At 35.0% G+C, this 20,869-nt stretch overlaps 1 protein-coding gene across 1 annotated transcript in view; it reads right to left on the reverse strand.

The window, feature by feature from the left end:
• Positions 1 to 19,640, reverse strand: part of LOC143255927 (synaptotagmin-15-like) — a 36,617-nt gene extending 16,977 nt beyond the window's left edge. Inside the window, exons 1-5 of the mRNA XM_076512360.1 lie at positions 19,393 to 19,640; positions 4,429 to 4,610; positions 2,613 to 2,764; positions 2,264 to 2,480; positions 120 to 213 (exon numbers count right to left, since the gene is read on the reverse strand). Of these exons, the coding sequence (XP_076368475.1) occupies positions 120 to 213; positions 2,264 to 2,480; positions 2,613 to 2,730 (429 nt within the window). The 5' untranslated portion in view covers positions 2,731 to 2,764; positions 4,429 to 4,610; positions 19,393 to 19,640. The remainder of the gene's footprint in view (positions 1 to 119; positions 214 to 2,263; positions 2,481 to 2,612; positions 2,765 to 4,428; positions 4,611 to 19,392) is intronic.
• Between the last annotated feature and the right edge of the window lie 1,229 nt (positions 19,641 to 20,869).

A 20,869-nucleotide genomic window follows, 5' to 3' on the forward strand; every position in this document is an offset into this window, starting at 1 on the left:
GTTATCGTACAGCAATTTTTAACTTACAAAAGTTAAGGAAACAAAGTATTTGTTAATTTGCAACAAAATTTAATTCATTGAAATTATACATGTGAGATAAAGTTTTCACACAATGTTACCTGAAAAACGAACCATTCTTCAAACTTAGGGTTGCACGTCTTCTTTAGTACTTTCGTCTGAAAGTAGCAAGTTTCGTCTGGAAGCAGGAAAATTCTAGAGAAGGAACGTAAATATAAATTAAATTCTATCTTCAAGATGTTGTGAAGAATATTTTGCTTGTTCGTTTTTGAATTTCGCACAAAGCTACACCACCTCTATTTACGCCTGCCGTTCCTAATTGAGCAGCGTAAGACTGTAGATAGTCATCACTTTTGGTCCAGCTATCCTTCTACCCACAGCTGAAACGGCGATCGTGTTTAACGTGACAGCGAATCGCACTCGCGACCCTCAGATTACGAGTCGAGTACACTAACCACTTAGTCATGAGGAATAGTATGAATAATATATGTTTAGTATTGGTTTTTTTTTTTCTGAATTTTGCGCAAAGCTACACGAGGGCTATCTGCGCTAGCCGTCCCTAATTTAGCAGTGTAAGACTAGAGGGAAGGCAGCTAGTCATCACCACCTACTGCCAACTTCTGGGCTACTCTTTTACCAACGAATAGTGAAATTGACCGTCACATTATAACGCCCTCACGGCTGAAAGAGCGATCATGTTTTCTGTGAAAGGGATTCGGATCTGCGACCCTCAGCTTACGAGTCGAGCGCCTTAACCACCTGACTACCAGGCCTTAAATGTTTGGTGTCTGATTTACATTTCTCTAAATAAAAAGCGAAAAGAATAACTGTGATAAAATTAAGTACATTTAATCAATAATATATTTGTTTATATATACTTGTGTAACCGATTTACTAGTGTATATTTATTTTTAATGTCGATGTTTATTTTAGTTAAATACATATTTAGAAATGCATGTAACTTGTACTGTTAAACGCGTATTGCTTATTCTCTAAATTTGTAGAAGATAATCGAGCGTTAGAATCAACAATGTGCGACGTGTGCATGTAAAGTGATAGTGATTGCCAGTATTATTGCCAACTGAGCTTTCTAGAACCTCGTCTTGAAATTTGTAAATCGCAACAAGCGGAGAGACAGTGATATATTGTTGTTGGTTTGCTACGGTTAGTAAACTATAAATACTGGAAGCTTTAAGTGCGATAAACGCTTATTAATTGATGAACTACAGACATCTTACCAGGAACGTTTATATATTTCGAACATTATGAACCGTTTAACTCTAGATAATTATCATAAATTCGAACGTTAATATTTCTACTAGGACATCAGATCTTTTCGTTTGTGAAGACTTACGTGTGCTCAGTGAAGGAGCTAGCTTACTCGTCAAGTAAAGTGTTCCTGTGTCTGAAAATTAATATGCTCATCCAGACAAAATAGAAGACTTAGTATTGTTTGAAAGTTTGTAACACTTTTGTATATAAATCAATATTTGCAATAACCATTATTATAAATTGTAATATTATTTGTATACTAAAATACATTTGTGTTAAGAAAGAAAACTGTGTGTATCAATATTAATATCATAAATGCGGCACATATCAAAATTCAATCAACTTTTAAATTAAAACTTCCGGCTATTGAAATTTAAACACGTGACATAATAAATTGGAGACTCGTCCAGGATAAATTATAACAGGTAGCACTTGAAACACAATTGAGATGAATATAGAAGATGAGAGACCCTCAGTGATCATTAAATCTAGCAATATTGGTTTAAAATTATATCGATGTTTTTTATATTGAATATAATGGTAAATAATTTTTTTGCTATTTCCTTTATTACTATACATTTTAATATATCATATTTGGTTTTATGTAAGTTTTATTGTAGTATATTTAGTGACAAGAAGTCTCTCTCAAACAATTTTCTGAAATAAAATATTAATCTAATCTTCCTTTGGAAATAAATGGAATACAATTTATTTATCTATGAATAATTTAGCTATTCTTAGAATAAGTTGTGTCGTTCCCAAAAATAAATAAGAGATTTGTATAAATATTTGTTTGAATTGAAATAAAACAGAGGTCACAACTCTTGTGTTTGGATACTGGAAATGATCATATTTGAAGAATTGTGATGTTTTACGTGTGAACGAAAATAAACGGATAGCAATAATAAAAAAATAAGAAATAAAAGAACGCCAAGAGGAATCTTCATTCCCCACTGTACCTAGCCTTACTCGCCTTATAAACGGATCACAGTAATTGACGGAACCCAGCGTCCTGGAAGGAAAGTTCTTTCCTTTGATCAAATGTACAATGAGTCTTTCCTTTACAGCATCAAACTCTAAACTGAACCAGATCCGACCCCTGTGGCCATCAGGAAAGATGAATTCCTCCCCACTATCGTCCTGGCCAACTTTGTACAAATCCGAATTCAGTTCGTCGAAGAGCAAGGATTCTGTACAAGAATGAATACTCAAGTTATTATTATTTATATTAAATACGGGTTTCTGCTCCAGATTAGCTAATTTAAAGCAGACAAACTTAGGCTACACAGTGTAGAATTAAACAAATTTTAAACACTACTCACCAGAGAGGTCTAGTGTTCCACTGTCGATCAAGGAGAGCCTGGACCACACTATGGCATCTGGAGATGAGCCAGATGATAAAGATGTTTCGTCCGGGCTCTGCAGAACGGTAAGAGGCATGGCTGAAGTGACAAAATCGACAGGTCTTTCTTGTCTAAATATGAAAAAACAAACAACAAGTGTCAACGTCTTGAAAGTATAGTTTTAATGTTCGTCTTTTGTAATAGAGTAATGTTCATGTACGAGCCCGCAGCGCTTGTGCTGTGTTACGTTTAGTTGTTTTTGAATTTCGCGTAAAGCTACACGAGGGCCATCCCTAATTTAGCAACGTAAGACGAGACGGGAGACAGCTAGTCATCACCACCCACCGCCAACTCTTGGGCTATTCTTTTACCAATGAATGGTGGGACTGATCGTTCATTATATCGCCTCCACGGCTGAAAGGGCGAGTATGTTTAGTGTAACTGGGATTAGAACCCGCGACACTCAGATTATGAGCCAAGCGCCTTAACCACCTGGCCATACTGGACCAGCTGTATTAAGAATTATCTAAATTCGCCTTTCTAACTAAAGGAAGAAATGCATGTTTCAATCTACAAGGTACTATCACCAACTACATATTGGTTTTTAATAAAATTAATTTGTTCTTTTGGTGTCAGCTTTCAGTGTAATTTAAAAGACAAATGTTTGTCGACATTTTAAATATTGCTGAAGTAGGTTACTTAATTCTGGTATTTTTAAAGTCATTGTTTGCAGTCATTCTCAAAGTCTCATGCTAAGTCTTTGCCCACTACCACTCAACTTGAGATTTCATCTTCTGATATATCTATTCATAAGTGATTATTTTAAGAAATAAGATTTGTTAATACTGTAAATAATTTTCGTCATCCTACTTGACTTATGAAAATTGTACTGTAAAGTTTTATCGAACTTATTGATTCATTATAATATTGTGGGAGTTGTAGGTGAATATATACGTTGATTTGAGCCATACAGCTTCTTGTTAGTGTAGCGAAAAAACAGGCTTTCAGTTTTTTTAGAAAATTTTCAGGGTTTTATAAACACTTTTTATACAGATTCTTGTGATTCATAACACTCTTCTAAATCAGCACCGGTTAGGATTCAAGTGACTAAATTTAATTTTGTGATTTTCATGATAACCACTTGTTTACGTTTTAGAATTAGATTATCATAATTACTACTTGTTTAATGTAAAATCACTTTACATATCTTATAAATTTATTAGAACTTATGACGTCTAAGACAGCTTTTTCTTACAACACTTTATATTTTAGTAGCTTTTGGAGAGATTTTGTTAATATGTGTACCAGTCTCACATTCTCATTATGACACATTTCAAACTTCTCTTACTCTGATACTTTTATCTTTTTATACATTTTGGTATGGCCTACCGCTCACACTTCCAACAAACTTTAGAATCGCAAAGTATAGAGCTTGATCATGGTTGAAAGTCGATTATATATCTTAGAAGCATAAGGCCAAGAGCTAGACCATGTTTAGAACCCGGTTATTATACACTATATCTCTACATTTCGAAAAGCCTTACGCTTAAGAAAAATAGTTCCTTAGAATCATGGTATAATAATAACTAAATAATAGCAAAAATTGAATATTACTGTTTCTGAGCACAAGCAATTTGTTTTGTTGTTTGCTTAGATAAAATATGAACTTAACACTAATAGCTAACTTACATGTTTTGTACTGACATCAAAATATTTTATGTTTAGTTATCACCATAAACATTTAATTTTGGTTTCAGTTTATTGTGCGTAATTACTTATTGTTATTTTCACTTACGTAATACATCCATAAATAGACGAATCTGTTGATCTCTTTGAATAATATTCAGTTGTTGAATCTCGTCCGAATTCTTCGTAGCTTTTTTTGTCGTTTTCGTCGGCGATAGAGACCAAAACCAATAATGATAAAAACAATTGCAGCAAATCCTATTGCCATTAGGGTCAACAACACTGGATCTCCTGTAATACATAAAGTTGTGATCATTAGTAAGTGGTAATAATGTTGATAAGTTGAAAATAAACAGATATTTCAAAAGGAAATTAAGAACAGTTCTAAAGAGTGTGAAACGATGTAAGTAACAAAAGCTAAGGCAAAACAATGATAAAAAGAAAGATATTTTTGTCTTTGTTTTGAATTAAGCACAAAGCTACACAATGGGCTATCTGTGCTTTGCCCACCATGGGTATTGAAACCCGGTTTTTAGCGTTGTAAGTCCGCAAACATACCGTTGAGCCACTGGGGGCAAAGAAAGATATTACACTGTAAAATACAAAGCAGTATATTTATTTGTTTTATTTACGTAGAAAAATGTTGTTCCTCACAGTAAATTATGTACACTGGATGTGGTTATGATAAAAGATGTTACGTATTTTAGCAAACTGCAAAGTAAATTAATAAATAATATAAAATGACTGAGAACTAATTCACTGCTCACTAAACCAAACAGATGAAAGTATAGGGAGATCTTGATAGAAGAGCAAAACCCACACGAAACTGCAAAAACTTAAGAGTAAGTGGCCATAAAGGGATAACAGATTAAGTTATAAGGCTAAGTCGAGATAAAAAACTAGAATATTCTCGCGAAGCCACGGAAATTAAGAGTTAATCACAATAACTTAGTAATAGATACTCATTAAGTCACGAAGGTTAAAGCTGAATTGCGATGAAGGACCCCGATATTCTCGAAAAGGCACTTAATGGTGAGCAACCGAGGGTGAGGACACCTTGAAACTGACAGAATTGTACCTGACACTCCTCCATTTTTTTTATAAGAACAATCACTTCCCTCCCATTAATAGGTAAGTCTGAAAAATATTAATTATTTTGTTAATAGATTTTCTCGTGTTTTTTTTAATTAAGCCAGTGTTTGTACTTTGATAAAAAATGTAAAGATATATTTGTATGCCAAACTGGAAAATTTTAAGAAACACTGTTCCAAATCAAATACAAGGAATAAGAACGAGTCTTGATAAAATGTTGGTACATGTGCACTAGGTTATAACTATTACAGAGAGAGTGAAAATAAAAAGATTGATATATTCTACAATAGAGTCGGTACATTACAATGCCACACCAAACATGCTTTCAGTCTTTCAGACGCGGGGGCGTTATAATATAACGGTCAATCCCACTATTCTTTGGTAAAAGAGTAGCCCAAGTGCTGATGATGGGTGGTTATGACTAGCTGCCTTCCCTCGAGTCTTACACTGCTAAATTAGGGACGGCTGGCGCAGATAGCCCTCGTGTACTTTTGCGCGAAATTCAAAACAAACCAAACCGAAACACAACAACGAATTAAGATGAAGCGTTAACGTTTTAATCATTAAGAAAAATAACTAAGAATGAGTCATGGCAAATGATTCATATATTTTTCGCTAAAAACAGCGACTGAGAGTGACTTGAAATAAGCGTCTAATATGTTTCACCAGAAAATGATCAGTGGGTGGATAACGAAAAAAACACACTTGGCACTCAATGAATGCAACAAGAAAACGATCTCCAGAAATCAAAGTGAATCAATTGCTCAGAGATCAAATACAAGGGAAGTAGGATATCTAATGACTTTCAAATCTGCATGCTCTTATCATACCTAATGGTTATTTCGAAATTGTTTCATCAGTTTTGCAAGTAAGGAAAAAGCGTTTGATCCATTGAAACCACAGTATAAAAAGTTAGATCACATGGGACAAATACGTAGTGATGTGGACGTATTTCAGTGTAACAGCATAGATTGTATTCATTTTTAGAACAAAGAACTATCTGATAACAACTTTGATTTTGGCATGAATTTCTTACGCTTGGACTATAAAAGAAATACCTGGAACTCTGACCTGTCCCTAATTATTCTCTAGTAGCGATGTCAGGAGATACCAATTTATTGTTATTGATGAGTTTGCTGCATTGAACTAGACAGAGACGCTCTTTTCCAGGAGTGTGGAATGTTATGTACAAATTGACACTTCAATAAATGGACAAACTTTCCTTTGATTCCAACTTTTCCAATCAGAACTTTTTAAAAAAAGACAGAGAAGTTGCGACATGCATTTTTCACTTTGTATTACAGTGTGAAAAATATACCTTAAACGTTGTATTTTTTTTCACCTAATTTTTACGTAAAGTAATAAGAACGGGCAGCTTAAAAGTTTCACGATAATGTTAGAAAATTTCGTTAAGACAGTTACGAACTATACATTCTGTATGTAATGTCATTTCCGAGCAATTATGAACTATACATACTGCATTTCCGAGCCGGACTGGCATGGCCAAGCGTGTTAAGACGGTATACTCGTAATCTGAAGGTCGCGGGTTTAAATTCCCATCGCACCAAACATGCCCATCTTTTCAGCCATGGAGGCGTTATAAAGTGACGGTCAATCCCACTATTCATTGGTAGAAGAGTAGCCCAAAAGTTGGCGGTGGGTGGTGATAACTAGCTGCCTTCCCTCCAGTCTTACGCTGCTAAATTAGGGACGGCTAGCACAGATAGCCCTCGAAAAGCTTTGTGCGACATTAAAAAAAATTAAAATTTCTGAGCCATGTATGAATACATTTTATCACAGTTTAAAATAATAAATTTTGTGATGTGATGATACTTATTTATATTGTTTCCTAGGATACTAACTGTACTTCATAGATCTACAAAGTGTTTACAGTAAGGTTGTGCTGATAGGATATCAGTCGTTGCTATAATCACCAAACTACACGATCACATCGATTTAATTAATAATTATTATAGATTAATTACTAGTTAATGAATATCCTATACGCTAGTTATTAACCTGGTATCATATTTGAAGAACATAGAAATATATGTTGAGGCATGAGATTATAATGGTCAGTCCTTCATGTTGTTGATAGTATTTATTTATAAGTTAAAAGCAATTTTTCAACCAACTGGCAGAGCATCTGTAATATTTCGAGGGCTGATACGTTGGTGCATATATTGAAACTGATCATTTTATACTGAAGTTATTCTGGTTGTTGTTACGATGTGTGCAAAATGGATAGATTTCGTAACACGTAAGGATGTTTTCCTGTTAATAGGAATATTGTATCTACCATATATCTAGATAAAGGAAAGATTACAACAAATCCATATTTACCATACGTCTCGATAAAGGAAAGATTACAACAGACCCAACTCTATTATATATCTAGATAAATGATAGACCACAACAGACTCATACCTACTATATATCTAGATAAATAATATATTATAATAAACCTATATCTGTTATATATCTAGATAAATGAAAGATTAAAACAGGCGTATATCTACCATATATCTAGGGCATTCTAGGCAAAGGAAAGATTACAACAGACCCATTTTTATTGTATATCTAGATATAGAAAAGACCACAACAGACCCATACCTACCATATATCTAGATAAAGGAAAGATTACAACACATCCACATTTACCATATGTCTAGATAAAGGAAAGACTACAACAGATCCTTCCCTGTTATATATCGAGATAAATGAAAGATTATAACGGACCGGTATCTACCATATATCTAAGTAAAGGTAAAATCATAACAGACCTATATCTACCATGTATCTAAATAAATTAAAGATTGTAACAGACTCATATCTACCCTATATCTAGGTAAATGAAAGATTACAACAGACCCATATCTATCATATAACTGGGTAAATGAAATATTACAACATAGCCATATTTACCATATATCTAACTAAAGGAAAGATTACAACAGATCTAGCAGCTCGAATTGTTTCTAATATTTTAATATTCTTCTCTATAAAATAGCTGATGACGTGAAAACAAGCACGCAACAAAATAAACTAACACTAAAGTGATAAGACACGAACCACACTTGAGAAAAGAGTAAGGACAACAGAAGACCTTACATTCAACTAACTGGTCAAGAAATGTGTCACAAACACCTTCAAACCTACATACTATGGAAGAACAATTGTCAACTATTGAAAACCACTAGAGTTTCTGTGGTTTTTAACATTTGTTTGATTTTTTCGTGACCTTTCATGATAATTCTTTCATTATAAGCAAGGGTGTGAAATTGTGAATCTGGGCGAGTCAATTTCTTTTTTTTTGTGTTAGTTACAGTAGCAGTCTTTCACTAAAGTTTGGAGCTGTGTGTGTGTTTTTATTTGTCCTTGATTAAACAAACATTGACTTTATTTCACGTTAGAACTGTTATGGTGTCGCTTTCTTGTGGACTCCAGAGGGCATTCGTTTCTGTTATAGACTGGTATTGTAGTGAAGTTTATGTTTATTGTTTTCTCTGCTATTTTCTTTACTCGTTGATATTTATACTAAAACATTATTCTATTTATTCTTTTGCGATACTATTTACTTCCGGTGAATTTTCGTTATTCTCATTGTTATTAAATGTTGAAGAATTTGTTTTATTGATTCTTCTGTTTATTCTTGTCTCCATAGTTTTACACATTGATTATTTGTTTCATATAATTCTGTGTATTTTTCTCTTTAGTATGTTCTGATCCAGGTACTTCTAATCTATGATTGTAAATAGTTATGGTGGAACTGCCCCGATTGAGTCTTTTTCTGAGTGATTTTTTTCCAGTGGTTTCTTAATTCTTTGCATATATGACAGAATAGCATTTATGAAACCTAATACCGTTTGTTTTATATAGAATAGCATTAATTACACCTAATACCGACTGCGTGAACTTTTTATGTTTTTCGAAATATACTCTATCTCCATTACATTTAAAACGAACATAACGATGACTGCATTACAGATCTTGTCAAACACGTCACTAACCGTGAGCGTATGCTTGGCGCAATAATCGCTAGGCCTATTTGTGAAGTCGGATGCTGACTTCAAAAGTTGGATACGGTCATACTGTTTAACTGGTTTTTCGTATAAACCTTTGCTTACAACACGTTATTGGTAAGAATGGATGAAAATGATTACCATGAAGACATGTAATAATGCGATCAGACTACGTCACATGACTGTCTAAATCAGTTTGACATGATCGGCAAAACTAGTATTGTAACTAAAGCCAGGCTCCAGAGATTGGATGCTGCAAAAGGTACATCGTCCGATAACCCTGTCGATCGCTTGGCGGTGAAAGAATGAAATACTTGTTTCTAACTTGGATATAATTTTATAGGTCTCTCCCACTGTATTTTGTGATACGACAAAGCTAGCGTTTTTTTTTTTTACCAAAATATCGGACTTCTGACAGATGAAGTTTGCTTGTTTAACAGACTTCTGACAGATAAAGTTTGCTTGTTTAACAGACTTCTGACAGATGAAGTTTGCTCGTTTAACAAGTTCATACTGTTTGGTAAAATGCATAACATTATTATTACTTTGAGGTGTCCGAAGGCCTGTCTTATTCCAATAATAAGGTACTCTGTCGTTAGAATTTAGTAATCCAACAAGTTTCTTCACTATGCCTTGTCGCATATTAGGCTTGTTTATCTGACATACCCTGCCACTTATTTAATCAGTCACCATTTAATGCCCCCATTAAAAAGGAAACTGTAGATAAATGAAAGCTGTATTTAAAATCGAGCGCTATTAAACTATTCTAGGCAGTGTATTATTATATCACATCATTGCCCTATCGGATTGTATGCTTGATTTATCAAAGAGCTGTCAATTTTTTATCCTTTCATTCACAAACTGAACATTTTTCCCTAGTGCACTGTCGTGAAACAAACCGTGACCTGCCTTTAATATTTTGTCTGATACAGACAAGCAAGGGTTCATTTCACCAGAATAACACTGAGAGATTATCCACCTGCTGCAGAGGTCGCCAGTGTACCACTGCTTGCCTTGCAAGGTTATTAGAGCATCTGAAAATGTCATTAGTAACTGACCTACTTTTCACATTGACGGAATCGTGAGAAGTGGAGAGAGCACTTACAACACAGCGACTAGTAGCACTGACACTCATCGTTAATGCACACTGAAGACCTGTCAACTTATGTGACGACATTCAGTATGATGTAACAAGACATGTTGGTATAACTGGAGTGATCGGCGAGGCACCAGAAGATGAGCAATAGTATGGCCTTACAAACTGAAATGGCCTCGCCATGTTGTTTATTGGTACATCAGTGTGGTGTAGCCATCTAGAAGGATCCCAAATCAGACAAAGTAATTTGTTTTGACTCTCGTTCACGAGAGTCTATGAGAATGGTGTCATCTTCAGGCACCAAGGTTACCCTATCTAGGTCTATTCAGCTCCTCGCACAGTACATCAGGAAGTTAACCGAAAATTTTGGTGTTAGTACACGAGATCGAGAAAGGCCCCAAACGTACCAGAATTACACCGAAACAAGACAGGAAACTTTTTCTCCGGGAAGAAAGGTATATAAAATATTAGTACATTATGTGTCGGCATGGATTAATTTTTGTGGTTGTATAATTATGGTTCTAACTTTTGTTGAAGTATAGATCTATGTAAGAAATATTCACTTCTTGAATACAGCATGAAATAAATTTCACGTTTATTACGTAAATGGAACGTAAACGGGTTTTCAAATCATACATAAATGAATTATACAATTATTTTATTTTTGTGTTTTGATAAAAATGATGTGTATACGCAATCTATCTCAGAACCATTCATCAAGATTTTCAAGATTTATAGTGATAGCCACAGTTCATGTGAAGTGCTGGAACCAAAAATATGTAGGCTAATTACCCATCGAAGCATAACTCTTCTCTGGATCTAGTGACGTTTTCGCCTGAAGTTGATCCAGAGCATAACTAATATTTTTGATAGAAAAGTGGTGTCCCCTTGAGGACTTTCACTTTCCAGTTACAAACAAATGCAAATATAGTCTAACGTAAAGAAATACTTACCCATGGTTGAGGCATTCTGTTTCCAACTATTCTACTTTTTGCGCCTACTGTTTTTATTTGCACCAAAGCATGAATATCAACAGTTTGAAAAACTAGTTTCGATGAATAAAAGAATGTCATGGGAAACGATATGGGAGCCATGATACAGTCTTACAGTCAAATTGAAATACACAAAATTACCAGAGAAAAAGCTTAAAATTTGTTGAGTTTCATCTTTTACTCAAGATAACATAGAGTTCAGTTTGAGCCAAGCATATAAACTCCATGTTGAGACTAACCGACCAGCATTACTCTTAATAATTGACGTAATTCTTGCAATTGTTCATAAAATATATATCATGATTTCTGAATCTAGGCTCAGTTGACAATTGTAGAGTAATATATTTCTGAGTTTCATTTTCAAAAAGATATTACTCTATAATTGTCAACTGAGCCTAGATTCAGCAATCACATGATTCGTCTGCCATTATGATAAAAAATTCCTAGCTGTCTCTCTCAAGCCTGATTTGTTGTCATTTCTCCTTTTCAATGCATTCAATAATTTCATTTTGGATTTTGCACACCACGTTGCAAGCATTTCCTGAAACCGTCTCAAGGTGCAACTGTAACACTTTGTAAACTTTTGAGTTCCACTTGATGAAAAAGATGAAGTTGTTATCTTCATGTAACTCATCATTCCAGTTCCTTCTGAAAGATATATATTTTCTGAACAATTGCAAGAATTACGTCAATTACTAAGAATAATGCTGCCCGGTTAGTCTCAACATGGAGTTTATATGCTTGGCTCAAACTGAACTCTATGTTATCTTGAGTAAAAGATGAAACTCAACGAATTTTAAGTCTTTTCTATGGTAATTTTGTGTATTTCAATTTGATTGTGAGAGAGTATCATGGCTCTCCTATCGTTTCCCATGACATGTTTCTATTCATTGAAACAAGTGTATTCAAACATGCTTTGATGCAAATAAAAACAGTAGGCTCAAAAAGCAAAATAGTTGGAAACAGAATGCCTCAACCATGGGTAAGTATTTCTCCACGTTAGACTATGTTTGCATATTTTTGTAACTGGAAAGTGAAAGTCCTCAAGGGGACACCACTTTTCTATCAAAAATATTAGTTTATGCTCGGGGTCAACTTCAGGCGAAAACGTCACTGAATCCAGAGAAGAGTTATGCTTTGATAAAGTGAAACTAAAAAAGATTTAGAGGTTTTATTAACCTTTAAAGGACCGATGTTGCAACTATGTCACGTGCTTTGTTGTTTGCCTTAGAAAACTGGGGTTTTTAATCTTACAAACTTCACAAGCAAAGGTATGTTGGGTGCATGACCTGGTGTAAAACAAAGAATTCAAGACAGATACCCAAAAGCAAAATACTTTGTCCACTATAGCAGCCATTGTTTAAATCTGGTAGCGACCGACAGTTGTAAATAGGTTCCTTCCATTAGGAATCTAATGGGAATCATGTCCAAGTTAACTTGTTTTATTGTTGGGCCAGTGAAACGGAAAATATACTGTCGAAAATCATTCAACGACCCCAGCAATAGCTCTCTTGACTTCGATCTGATTGACAAAACTGAGCAAGACCTCTTCAGCACATCATCCAGAGTATTTGTACTTCGTCTTTCTGAATCCAGGTGGCTACTGCGGTGGATACTTTGGTATGGCTTAAAGAACATTATGAAGATACACATGCGCCATTCGAAACAATTTGCGATGAATCTTCAGGTGATTCATCAAATGCATTTTCATACTTGGCAACTTTGAGTTCATTATGTCAGTTGAGATCACACAGTTTGTATTGGATTTTATGTGTGGCCTTCTCTGTGTCACTACAATTATCCAAGTGCAATTTGATTGAGGCATACACAGATCCTAGAAGGTTAGTCGACGTTATGCAATCAAGGAGGTGTGATGCTAAGTTCTTGAAGATAATGGACAGGGCAAATATCATTGTATACTTTGTGGGAACAACTCTATCCATTATAAGACGCATCTCAGTCCAAAGAGATCGAGCAAACGTCATGCTAGAATCCACTCGTAGCGCCATAGTACACTATTATTGCGTCAACATGTTCTAACCTGTTTTAGACCATGTGATTCAGCATCTGAACACAAGGTTCCCACAAGAATTTAAGCCAGCACTACAGGGCTCACACCTGTATCTCAGGACGGCTGGTATGGATATTAACACTTTTACCAATAACTCAAAGAACAACATTTGAACCTTCTTAATAAAAGGTGCAAGAAGGTCAAAATGTTGTTCTCTGCAATTACTTCACCACGGGGCTCATATCTGATCTCTATGTTTCACGAAAAGTTTGATAGTGACATATTTTAATAAACACAATGAAGGAGGAGCACCAACAGAATTTGGTTACTGGAGAACTATAAAAGAATCCCATATAATCAGCGATCTGATATACTAAGAAAAAATTAGGGAACGTTCACCAACATTTTTACCATACATCTATATCACAAATCTATTACTGACACTTCCAGTTGAATCGTGTTTATGTGAATGATCTTTCTCGGTAAATTTAATTGACCAAGATAGTGGACATGGCAAATATGGATTAAAACAGTTTGTTTATATACACTGAGACAGTATTGTGCAACATATTGAGCCATATGACACCTTGAAGTGTTGAGATTCATCTGGTGACAGACGCATCAACCTTGTCTTCAAGTCATGATAATTGTATTGCGATCTTCATTCACTGGAGCCTACTTATTATCCATAAAAAAGACAATGCATTTTAAAGTTTCAAGCAATTATTCCAAATTTTGGCCACTTAATAATAGTAAAAACTGCTCTTTGAAATCTTGTATGTAATGAATAAAATTGTATGTGTGTTTTTTTATAGCAAAGCCACATCGGGCTACCTGCTGAGCCCACCGAGAGGAATCGAACCCTTCATTTTAGCATTGTAAATCCGTATACCTACCGCTGTACTAGGAAAGGGGGGCGAAAACAGCTGTAAAAGAATAATGAAATTGCATCTATTATTGTAATGTGACGACAGTACCCTGTTTTTATTTACGGATATTGTCCTAGTTATCTTGATATTACGTGATGTCAGCAGTATTGAGAAGTCTTGATCTTTTTGTTTGTTTTTGTTCTCCTTGTTTATTTGGTTAGATATAATGTTTTCATTAATTGTGGCTATACTATATATACTATATACTATATATATTAAATCAAAACGTGACCAATAAAAAAAAAGAGACAATATTTCGTGCACATAATTCTAGAATCTGGTCCTTTCGTTATTCATACATAAAATAAAGTCTATTGTCATTTTAAAATGTTTGTATTAGCTACTCGTGTAGCACAAATTAATGGATGGAATGTATTTATTAGCTCATATAAATATTTATGTACTGTATGCGCCTAATATGTGATGATGTTAAGAAAATGATCCATCATAAATACTTGGATATTTACGTGCCATTTTTTTCCCACTCTCCAAAACCTCTTATGCATTTATATATTTATTCATTTTACTGACAGTAAATTCACACCTCGTCTGTTTGTATACTTGAACAAACCCCTGTGGGTATAGTGTAAATTGAAGAAACCTAAAAGTTTCCGAGAATCGAGAATTGTATAGCATGGCTGTGAAAGGCCTAAAATTTCAGATTTTTCTTGGAGGGGCTTACAGCGCCCCCAAACCTCCAGCTGATTGCCATATCTGGTTGTGATCATATAATCAATAATAACATTTACTTTTTTTCGTATATTGTTTGATTCACCTACATTGTTTAGGATTCTTTGTTTTCATCGCTTTATGATAAAATTTGATCTGTTTCGTTTTTCATACATTTTAAAATTTCTGTGCAATGTGATCAATATTACCTTTCTTTTGTCGTTTCTATTCTTTACGTTTGTACGAGATGTACGTGCTTCTGTTTATTTTCTTACAATCTTTAGATTAAATTATTCTACTCGTTGCCTATAAAAGTGACGCTTCACTAGGACTAGAAAACTCCGACGGACAGGTCTGAAATCTGACGGCACATATCGATCAGAACGTGGTCTATCGGTTGAGGCTTTAAGTTACGTGACTGAGGATCAGATTATGTCTGGTGCATGTGCGCTGTGGTGTTTATTAATCTATTCCTCAAAGTATAAAAAATTCCAATAAAAACTTTAGTTAATACATGTTGTGATTACTGGCTTTTGTAGGACTAGACTAGTATCGAATTTTTACATGAAGCACAATAATAAATCCAATTTGTGAGAGCTGTAGAACGTGCATTGTTAAAAGATTTTGCAGATTATGGGAAGCAAGTATCTTGTTACAGAGTTTGTAGCAGGAGTACTGTCGAATCTAATCTAAGTGTATTAATCCCACGAAACTCATTGCTGACTGCGAGCTTTTAAGTTTGATGAAATATAAACCCTCATAATTATACAGGGGTTGAGTACGTTGTATTAAAACGATTTTGAACACGTAAATAAGCAAATCACAGTTGATATAAAGTTGCGGTTGTATCAGAAGTACAATTTGCATCGTATGGTGTTATAGCTAATGTGATGCCACGAAATACTGATCGATTTTGGAAAGGGTGTATAACAGATCTTTTCGGCGCAAAACATTCATACACTAAGATCATAGATGTGCTTACGTCTGGGATTTAGAACTTGCAAGACAGAGACATTCCTTGCACTTTATGACATTGGAAAACATTTTAAAAAAAAATACAGTGAGGTAAGCAAAGTGCGGCATTTTGTAAAAGATGAAAATCCTCCAACACAAAGGTCAGAGACAAAAGCTTCTCACGTGTTTCAACCAACAGAACGCAAAGGGGTCAAGAAAAACATTAACCTGAAAAAGCAACACAAGTTATAAGTAATATGGACACAAATTCCTTCCACAACACATCTTTTGTTCAAATGCTGCATACTTTAAGCGCCTTGGAGATAAAATGCTTATTAGTATTGTTCCATACAAAGACACACCTATCAAGTCGCAAGATACAGGGTCCATGGATTTGTGTGCGATCGGATTGTTGAAGTGGATGCTGGGAAACCATTGTATTCGTACATTACGTAAATTATAGAAAATATCAGAGAGACAAAATGAGTTTCGGACTTGACAGTCTTACGATGGAGTATTTATGATAAAAGCTACGCTGCAGGGCTACTGTCAAGAAGAATGGTCATCAGATAGAATATGACCGGACATGGTGACTTACAAATAATGTTGACCTACTAAACTTGTTTATATATATATATATATATACACCTAGTAAAAAATAAAGAACCACCAAAATGAGTACATATCTTAATATTGAATGATGAAGAATATCTTATAATTCAGTACTGATTGATGTAAGATCACCACACTTGATAAACTTCTAGTGATTGGTGTAGGATCACCACATTTAACAAACTACTAGATGCTAATGGTCAAAGAGCAGCTACACTTGCCAAGTCATTGTACTTCACATATTCCGGCACTAAATCATTTTTTGGTGTCAAGGTCAGAGAGTCATTATGAATCGCATGTTAGATCTAAATTAAGGACGGTTTCTTAAAGATATATCAAAATGTTATGTATCAACAGCGCATTAAAAACATGGGATGGCCTTTTAGGTTTCAACTGTCAGTTTTTCCACTATCTTATTATTTATGTTGTCAGTCAGCACAATTACTTATATTTAATGCATCTCATTAACCTTTTGCCCCGGTCAGCTGTGGTATAATGAAGGTCCAAGGATTGAGGGGCTATACTTCTGATCACCATTCGCAATTTCAGCTGTGGATGCATTATAAAAGGACAACCAAATCCATTATGCAGTTTTTGGAACCGGACAAAGTTTTTTTTTTTTTTATGAGAGCGAGTGCGACAGGCTGCCAGTCCTTTTTCTGATCAGTAGCTGAAAAGTATTTGTTAGGCTACACTTGCGTCCTAGGCACTTCTAACCTAGCGGTTTAGCCTATGATGCGAATAAGGTACCATACCGGGTATATTAAAAAAAACACACAGTACGAACCTTTTAATCATCATTTATTTTACATAATTGTTGCTTTAGGCAAGAAAACAACATATTAAGATATATTATTTTTTGTTTTCTATATACACACTAATATTAAAAGACAATAATATTCTAAAATAAAGCATCAGATGTGTAAATTAAATAACGAATTGTTAAGATGACGTTCCATCTCTACAACTTATTCTATTTAATAAAAGCAATGCAGTTAATAAACCGGATTGGGCTTGGTTTAACAATCAGCTTGTTTGGACCGTAAATTCAGGGGCTTACGGTTCGCATCCAGCTGTCACAAAATTGCGGTATGCAGTCTGGGACTGTGAGGGTTCTATAAGAGCGACGGTCATGGCCCAACAGTAGAAGCTAGATGCCTTTGACTAGCTGCTTTCCTTCTAGTACACCAGTTCAAAACTAGGGACAGCTATGTATACGCATACAACCCTTGAAATGCATTGTGCGAATATCCAACAAACATATTAATCAGTAAAATAGTATCGTAAACACTTACTACATATAGTTTTTGGCACAAGGCTTTAAGGAAAATCGTTATTTGTTGATATTGAACCATTACTTGCTTCATAAGTTCACAAAACCAGGAAATTCATATATACAAATTTAGTTGATTACAACTTTCAACTGAAACTTAAATGCATCTCCAGCATTAGGAATAATGGTCGAATTAAGACAGTCATTAGAGGGATATTTGAAGTCTCTTAGGCTTTGCAGTTTCCAAAGAAGCACCGATCCAAAAAATTCGCTCGATGAAGACCTTCCACGTTCATAAAGCGTCGTGCATGGTATGTTGAAACGAAGTGGGCCTTAATACTATTTAATTTTGTATAAACAACACTAAATATGTCACATGAATCAAAGCTATTTTAGTATTTTAATGGAAATGCTAAACCTAGAAATATAAACTTGAGCTCGAGTCATTATACTAATCATTCTTTTGCAAACTTAACATTAAAGATAATCTATTTGTCGTCAGTAATGACCCTATTTTAAGCCTGGAAGTACTTCTGTTTTATTGTTATTGATCGAACAGTATACTTACACGTAAACTATATCAGATACGCATGATATAATGTTTACCTAAGAGCGTGTTGAGCGTAAAGTTTAAAGAAGTATGAATTTTAAGAAAGGTGCAACATTTTCCTTAATCTAAAAAATTACATTTTAAAACAAAGTATACACTGGTGTGTTTCTATCTTATTAATTCTCATTTAAAAGTCTCCCATTGGAACAGCGGTAGGTCTTCTGATTTACAACGCTAAAAGAAAACACACACATTTAAAATGCCTTACAAAATAAATTCTTAAGCTTTGTATTGTGTTCAGATAAATATATTGGTATATATGTTGTCTGTATTTATATTTTGCACGTATATAGTCGATATAAAGATTCATGTACTGTAAAAAAACGGTTTGTTTTATTCTGAATTTTGCTTAAAGCTACACGAGGGCTATCTGCACTAGACGTCCCTAATTTAGCATGTAAGATTTTGTTTGTTTGCTTGTTTGAACGTAAGCATAAAGCTACACAATGGACTATCTGTGCCCTTACCATCATGGGTATCGAAACCCGGTTTCTAGCATTGTAAGTCCGCAGACATATCGCTGTGCTGTTGGGGACCACAGTGAAAGACTAGAGGGAAGGCAGCTACTCATTATAACCCATCGCCAACTCTTATGTAGTTTTTTTAACAACGAATAATGGGATTGGCAGTCACGTTATAATGCTTCCACGGCTGAAAGAGCGAACACGTTTAGTGAGATGGGGATTCGAGCCCACGACCCTCAGATTGCGAGTCCAGCGCCCTAACAACCCGACCATGCGAGTACGTAGAAAATAAGGAGTAAAAAAGGAAACAAGAAAACAAACAACAAATAGTTCAGTTTACTAGACTTACGATAAAAGTGAACGTTGTTGTCAAACGACTCCTGTTCCTTTAAAGGGTCAGCATGTTCTAACGGTCTGACTGGCCCATTTAGTCGTCGTTTCAAGGCTGAGATTGTTGGCTCTGGTCTCAACTCTGACCACCCTTTTAATATATCGGATCTGACTATTGTAGACTGCATTACGACAATCTGTTTCATCTGAGGTTGTGAAGGTTGCGATTCCGAACCGGTAACTAACTGCACGTCCTGCTCGACGTTTATCAATATCTTCTAAGGGGTCACTCAGCAGACTGCTATGCAGGGCGTGCCAGCCGTGCAGCTTAGTGCGCATGCGTTCATGTTAAATTCGCTGACACGACAATCCAGGTTTTATAAAGATGATATACCCTCAAATAAAGTAAATCAGTTTTTATAATACGGTAGATAGCTTTTCTGGTTTTGTTTTGTTATTAAAGGATAGAGGTATTGATAATGGAAACAGTACATGGGTCGATAAAACCAGACATTTTGTAACAACTGCGCCGATCTAAACTGTCAACTGAGTTAGTTAAAGACAGTATAACTAGTTCTTAGTTCATCTAGTGAGCTACTCCTACAAAAAGTCTCACTGTAATCGGTCATAGGGGATTTACAAAAAATTCTACTCATTTACAAAACCTGCTGTTCTATAGAAACTTTTTCTTTCTATCACAAAGAGCTCTTAAATTCGCACAACAAAACTTCACTATTTTGCAACTATTCCCGATGACAAAGACCATGTGTCATTACGTCTAGGTTTTAGCTGTCTAAACATCATGTAGAGTGCGCAAATGTTCAGTACATTATAGGAAAACGATTTTGGAGTTTCTCCATATCGTTAAAGTCAATGTCTCCATGTCCAGTCATGTTATATCTAACGATGTTCGTACGTCTTGACAACAAAACTACAGATTAGTTTCCATTGTAAAAGTCTACAAGACTCCGTTGTAAGGATTTTCACACATGCCCTCTTGCCTGCAAACTTTTCATAAGTCGTCTAGTATACGAAATTAATGGTTTTTTGTGCCCATTTCAACAGTTTAATAGTACAAAAATATACAGGCGCTGCGTTCTTTACCTGTTTATTTTCCTACGGACCAGCATAAATTTTAGTTTCACACCTGCTTGAGGTACGGGACAGGTGAACAAGTATGGGTGGAAGTAACTTGCTTATATGCGTGTGACTTATGACGTTTTTCCAGACAGAGGTTCTTCTCCATTATGTTGCGTACTATTGCCTGAAGCACATGGACGACTTTTGCCATTGACCTTTGTGTTTATGGGTTCTCACTTGGTACAAAAATCTACACTTTGCTTACCACAGTTTGTTGCAGATCTCTTTCTGTATGTTCCTGGTACCCCAAGGTGATCCATACTCATTTGTTTAACAATACCATTACGTACAACTGATATTTCTCTCTATTTGAAACTCTACGCTCCTGATTATAAAATATGTTTATCATATGAGTG

The sequence above is a fragment of the Tachypleus tridentatus genome, chromosome 7 (genome assembly GCF_004210375.1).
Source record: "Tachypleus tridentatus isolate NWPU-2018 chromosome 7, ASM421037v1, whole genome shotgun sequence".
Lineage (NCBI taxonomy): Eukaryota > Metazoa > Arthropoda > Merostomata > Xiphosura > Limulidae > Tachypleus > Tachypleus tridentatus.